Consider the following 6560-nt stretch of genomic DNA (forward strand, 5'->3'; position numbering starts at 1 on the left):
CTATTCCTAATAATTCTTCATGAGATTTGCATACTGAAAATCTGGACTCACTACTTCCAGGCTACTGAAACATTCACAGTGTCTTAGAACTGAGGGCATTTCTGTAACCACTGCAGAGCTAGAAAAAGGCGAAAGATAGAGAGGTATCCTCTTTTGAGATGTGGAGTATAGAGATAATTAGGGACAAAAATGTGTTCTTATTCATAAGTATACTTGAAGGCATTTTCTCTCCCCCGCCTCCCCTCCCCTTTATTTTTTTTAACTAAAATGAATTTATTTGCTCAAGTATCTGGGAAATCTAGGGTTACCTTTCATTTGTTCTGATGTATCCACAGTCTCAAAGCATCAGGAATGGTATACCTTCATTCCTCCACTGTTTTCTTCTGTGCTAGTTCCAGTCTCAGAAAGGTTTTCTCCAAATGATGGCTAAGACAGCCCCATGGTTATACCAGTTAGCTTAGCAACCCTCTGTATTGGGGCTTTGATTAGTTGAGGAGCAGACAAGGGAACCAAGCCAGTCACTTTGGCCATGAAAACTTTGGATTCTGATTGGTTGTTTTTGAGATTTTACAGGCACAAAACCAAATTGGAAGTTAACTGCTTTGTAAAAAATATTATCTTAGAAAAAGATAATATTTGCCTCTTGCTAAAGACAGACTCCAGCTCCATGCTTTAGGCTTTTTCATCATTACTATTATGGATTATGGTTATGGAGAAACAACATAGCACAGAAATGAAGGCCTCTTTCATTAGGTCCTGGCTTCCCTTCAATATGCAGCCAAGATTTTCTATAATTCACCCTCATTTTTTAAAAAAAATCTTACATTAACATAAAATTCATATACTACTTTTAACACATGTAGCACACAATACATATTATTTCTCGTATCTCCTCTGACCTCTTTAGCTCTTTTCTAATATTAAAATTCTGAAATCTATTTTGTGTTTAATATGCAGTCTTATGCTTTGATTAATATTTTTCCATGCTTCTGTTCTTTGCTTATAATAGCAAAAATTTTCGTGTGTGTGTGTGTGTGTGTGTGTTTGTGTGTTGTTGTTGTTGTTGTTGTTGTTTTTTGTGGCTAGACAATCCAAGCATTAATAAGGACCTCAGTAACTACTTATATGAGGGTAATTTTACTTTACTTTCGTTTCTGTAGATATTATTTTGAAATTAAGGTCTATTTTTTGCATGTTTTAAATTTTCACTTCATTCTAGTGTACCGGTTATCTCTTGCATAATTTAAAACAATTTTTTTGTTCATGATTCTGTGGATTAGCAATTTTGGCTGGGCTCAGCAGAGCAGTTCTGCTGGTTTCACTTGGGATCAGTCATGTTTCTACAGTCAGTATGGCAGTTCACTTGGGTCTGAATGACTCCAAACGGCCTTACTCACATGTCTGGCAGTTGCTAGGCCATCTCATTTAAATAGGCCATCTCATTTTTCCTTCATATGACTTCTTATCCACCAGTAGCCTAAATTCTGCTTTACATATGATGGTAGAAACATACCAAGCAGGCAAAAGCAGAAGCTGCAAGGCCTCTTGAGTCTTATCTCTCCAAACTTACACAGCGTCACTTTCACAACATTCTCTTGTCATAGTAAGTCACTGGGCCAGCCTAGATTCAAAGAATGGGAAAGTATACTGCCTGTAGATGGGCGGTGCTTCAGATAATGAATTGCACAAGGTTGGGTTTGTAAATTGTCATACTACATCTGAGGCCTCCTTCTCCACCTGGTTGCTCATTTATAAAAATGAGCTATCAAGGAAATAACTGTGCTACGATATGTGTCACAACTTTTGAACATAGTATTTATTAACAAACAATGTTATTAAAAAATAGTTGGTCAAAATTTAATGAACATGTAGGAAAACACCAGAATTACCTAAGTACCCAGAGATAGGAATCACTACTCATTTAAAATCAGTGGAAGAACAAGAAAAGTAATGAATATATGAATTATTTTATTAATTTTCACCAAGCAAGTGCTTTAGTTCTAAGAAAAGAAAAGGAACTAATTTTTACATAACATGCCTGGCACTGGGCTTACGACATAAGTAATTTATTCCTCATTACAATTTTATGGTATGGACCCTTGTTTTTTCCCCCATTTTCAGGTGAGAAAGCTAAAATTCATCGACTTTAAGGAACATACCTACGGTTGCATACTAGTAATAAGTAACATGGCTACAAGTTTAACTTGTCTTTTGACTTTAAAGCTAATATTTTTTTTTTCATTTGGCTTCCCAACAGTATAGAAGTATAAAATTAATTAATAAATTTTAGTAGAGGGCTCGTGAATATTTTGATTCTTCTGCATGCTTTCCATCTTGCAGTATTTATATCTAGTGCTTTTCAGTTTAGTGATTCTACATGTATAATGAAAAAAGGAAGATGTGTTGCTATGTATTTTTTTAAGTTTACAATTGTAAGTCATAGCAAATGAAGTTCTTCATTTTATTAAAGATGCTGACTGTATGATATAGCACTGACAATATTGCTATCCTACAGTTATTCTAGTATAGTGAAGAAATAATAGTAAAAAAAAAAACATAGTAAAGAAATCTCTTTACAACTCCTAGACTTTTATGAATTACATTTGTTTGTCCAACTTAGGAAGCGCTATAGAAATGAAGAGAGTCTTAGCCCTCGTCAGTCACCTAAGCGGCGACGAGAACATTCTCCTGACAGTGACAACTACAACAGTGGAGATGATAAAAGTAAGCAGAGTCTGTTTTCTGTGTTTCTATATTCATATTCATTTGTAACCATGAGACTACTCTTTGACATTAGTAGGAAGTAATGGATTCAGATTTAAATTTTTTCTTTTGCTGCCTCAATGTCTTCAGTGTGAGTAAAGTATATGTTAGAAATAGTTATTTTATCACAATGGAATTATCATTTCCTACTATTTGCATAAAAGCCGTATTACTAAAATGATTGCCATTTTTCAAGTTTTAAAATGAAAATAAAAGATTGGTTTATTATTAGTTATATGTTACATGAAAGTTTGTTAATTTGGTGAAAGTTTAATTACTTTTATCTGTTTGAGTAGATGAAAGACACAGACTCTTGAGCCAGGTTGTACGACTTCAAGATTCTCATTCTCTCAGTCCATCACATTTTCCAGAAGACAGGCAGGGTAGATGGAAAGAGGAAGATCGTAAACCAGAAAGAAAAGAGAGTTCAAGGCGCTATGAAGAGCAAGAGCTCAAAGAGAAAGTTTCTTCTGTAGATAAGCAGAGAGAACAGACAGAAATCACAGAAAGCTCAAGAATTCGAGCACAAGACATGCTAGGACACCACCCATCTGAAGACCGTGATACTTCTGATGGAGCTCATGATGAAAACAAGAAAAAAGCAAAAATTCAAAAGAAACCTATTAAGAAAAAGAAAGAGGATGATGTTGGAATAGAGAGGGCTAACACAGAGACAGCATCTGAAGATGGTCAAGTATTTTCACCAAAAAAAGGACAGAAGAAGAAAAGTGTTGAAAAAAAACATAAGAGATCCAGAGGTGATTCTGATATTTCTGATGAAGAAGCAGTCCAGCAGAGTAAGAAGAAAAGAGGCCCCCGGACTCCCCCTATAACAACCAAAGAGGGATTGGTTGAAATTTCCAATGATAAGGATTTGACTATAGAAGATCCTCAGAGAAAAGAAGATACAGCGTTTAGTGACTGGTCTGATGAGGATGTGCCTGACCGTGCAGAGTTGACAGAATCAGAGCATGCTGCCACAGCTGCTGCTCCTGGAAGGACTTCTTCTCCATCTTCCCTTCCCCCTCCTCCTCCTCCTGTGGCTACAGCTCCTACTATGACTGCTTCTGCTACTCTTGCCACTACTGCTACTGCTATCAGCACCTTCAGCCCATGTGCCACCGCTATTTCTACTTCTGTCATCCCCACCAATACAAGTGAAGACTCTCATAGAAAATGCCATAAAACACGAGCCGAAAAAGTAGAGGCACCTCATGTTACTATAGAAGATGCATCACATCGCAAACCAGTGGATCAAAAGAGGAGTAGCAGCCTTGGAAGCAATCGGAGTAATCGTAGTCATACATCTGGTCGTCTACGTTCCCCGTCCAGTGATTCGGCCCATCGAAGTGGAGATGACCAAAGTGGTCGAAAGAGAGTACTGCATAGTGGCTCAAGAGACAGAGAAAAAACAAAAAGCTTGGAAGTCTCAGGAGAGAGAAAATCAAGGATTGATCAGTTAAAGCGTGGAGAACCCAGTCGAAGTACTTCTTCAGGTAATAAATTGAAATATGATCTAGCTGGTGTTTCCTGTGTTAACATATTTTGTACAAATTATAATTTTAAAGTAAATGCTAAATTTATTACTTCACTCGCTGTCCTAAATTTCAAGGAACTTAAAATAGAAGTTTAACCATCCCTCCAAAATGTTACCTGTTACCACATTAATATCAATATTATAATAAAGGTACACTCAGTGATGTCAGTCTGCTTAATATCAAGATTTTAGTAGGATATCTTGGTGAAAGGGCTTATGTATTCAACTCATTTTTTCATGCCTAAAATTTTAACCTTTCTGCTCTTCCAAGAGTCAGTTCATTCTCTTTTGACCACAGAGAATAAAGTAGGGGGATAAGAAGAGATCAGATAATGAAGTGATGATTCTGTTAATGTGTAATCATTTTATGTACTTACTTCTTTGAAGTTATTTTGTGGTTATAGTGATAATAGACAAGAAAACATGTGTTTTACATATTTCAGTTAGCACTTTGAGAGATCAGTTTTTCCTTAAATGAGTTCTTTGAATAGTGGGAATAAATATAGAAAAAGATAAATTGTAAACTTTAAAGGACCCTAAAATGAAACATATTATTACTATTTTATCATGTTAACTCTTTGTGTATGATATATTTATTTTAGATCGCCAGGATTCAAGAAGCCATAGTTCAAGAAGAAGTTCTCCTGAGTCAGATCGACAGGTTCATTCAAGATCTGGGTCATTTGATAGCAGAGATCGGCTTCAAGAACGTGATCGGTATGAGCACGATAGAGACAGGGAAAGAGAGAGGAGAGATACAAGGCAGAGAGAATGGGATCGAGATGCTGATAAAGACTGGTCGCGTAACAGGGACCGAGATAGATTACGGGAACGAGAGAGAGAACGAGACAAAAGGAGAGACGTGGACAGGGAAAGAGAGAGACTAATTTCTGATTCTGTGGAAAGGGACAGAGACAGAGACAGAATTTTTGATAGTTCTCAAGCAGAGTCTGTAAAACGCAGTGAAGCAAAAGTGGAGACTGAACATGAAAGAGACCTAGAAGGCACTTCTCGAGACTCTGTAGCTTTGGATAAAGAAAGAATGGATAAAGATGTAGCATCCATACAGGGATTTGAAGATATAAATAAAGCTGGAAGAACTGAGAGTCTAGAAGGTGAGTCACACCTTACTGTCTGTTATACTGCTCCATTCCTTTTCAGATTTTATAGAAAACCAGTGTTTTAAAAGGTAACCTACTGACTCCATTATTTTAAGGAAAAATAGATTTTATAAGGCGTATTTTTAAAATGTGTTCTCCTTGCCCTAGCCAGTTTGGCTCAGTGGATAGAGCGTCAGCCTGTGAATCAAAGGGTTCCAGGTTCAATTCTGGTCAAGAGCACATTCCTTGGTTGCAGGCTCCTCCCCAGCCTAGGCCCTGGTCGGGGCTCGTGCAGGAGGCAACCAATCAGTGTGTTTCTGTCATTTCAATGTTTCTCTCTGTCTTTCCCTCTCTCTTCCACTTTCCCTAAAAAAAAATAAATAAATAAGAAAAACAAAATCTATTCTCCTCATATTACTATCAAGGCAGACTTAGTTCAAATAAACCTAAATAAAATAAAAGATTATTAGATGCAGTGTCTGTAGATATTTAAAAAAAATGGAAGAAATCATAAAAATTGAAGTGACTTCTTGGTTCTGAAAAGGATTAAAAAAACTATTAATTGTTTCTGTTTCTATGGCAGTTGAGAAGAAATATATATGAAAATAACACTACCTGAAATGGCATTTAATGACAGATTGACTATAGAATACTATTTGCGCTCCCCATTCCTAGAATGTGGAACCCTGAACAGTTCACATCAGCCTTTTAGCTCACTCAGAGCCAGCCTTAGCTGTGTGGAATATCACTCTTTGTCCTTCACCCCCAGTCTGCTATACAGACTGACTCATGCCTCTGCATTCTCTGAATGGGTTGCATTCTTTAGCCTTCTTTGCACCTGCTTTTCTCATTATCTCATAGATGTTTTCCTTTTTTATCTTCTCTTTTTAACTCAAACTGCAAGTCCCAGTTTATGGATTATTTATTCTAAGAAGCCTCCTCTGCTAAAGTCTTAACTCTTTAAAATTAACATGGCGCTTTATTTATACATCTTTTATGGCATCCCTGCACTCTACTATACTTATTTTATAACTAGAGGCCCGGTGCACAAAAATTTGTGCACTCGGGGGTGGGGAGGGGGGAGTCCCCCAGCCCGGCCTGTGCCCTCTCGCAGTCTGGGACCCCTCGGGAGATAACGACCTGCTGGCTTAGGCCTGCTC

General features: G+C 37.2%; 1 protein-coding gene across 11 annotated transcripts in view; it reads left to right on the forward strand.

The window, feature by feature from the left end:
- Window positions 1–6560, forward strand: part of ZC3H13 (zinc finger CCCH-type containing 13) — a 135337-nt gene that overhangs the window by 110071 nt on the left and 18706 nt on the right. For all 11 annotated transcript variants that reach the window (XM_014535748.1, XM_014535742.1, XM_014535744.1 and 8 more), the window contains 3 exons: window positions 2621–2724; window positions 3060–4259; window positions 4903–5415. In XM_014535748.1, the coding sequence (XP_014391234.1) occupies window positions 2621–2724; window positions 3060–4259; window positions 4903–5415 (1817 nt within the window). The remainder of the gene's footprint in view (window positions 1–2620; window positions 2725–3059; window positions 4260–4902; window positions 5416–6560) is intronic.

The sequence above is a fragment of the Myotis brandtii genome, unplaced genomic scaffold (assembly GCF_000412655.1).
Source record: "Myotis brandtii unplaced genomic scaffold, ASM41265v1 scaffold15, whole genome shotgun sequence".
Lineage (NCBI taxonomy): Eukaryota > Metazoa > Chordata > Mammalia > Chiroptera > Vespertilionidae > Myotis > Myotis brandtii.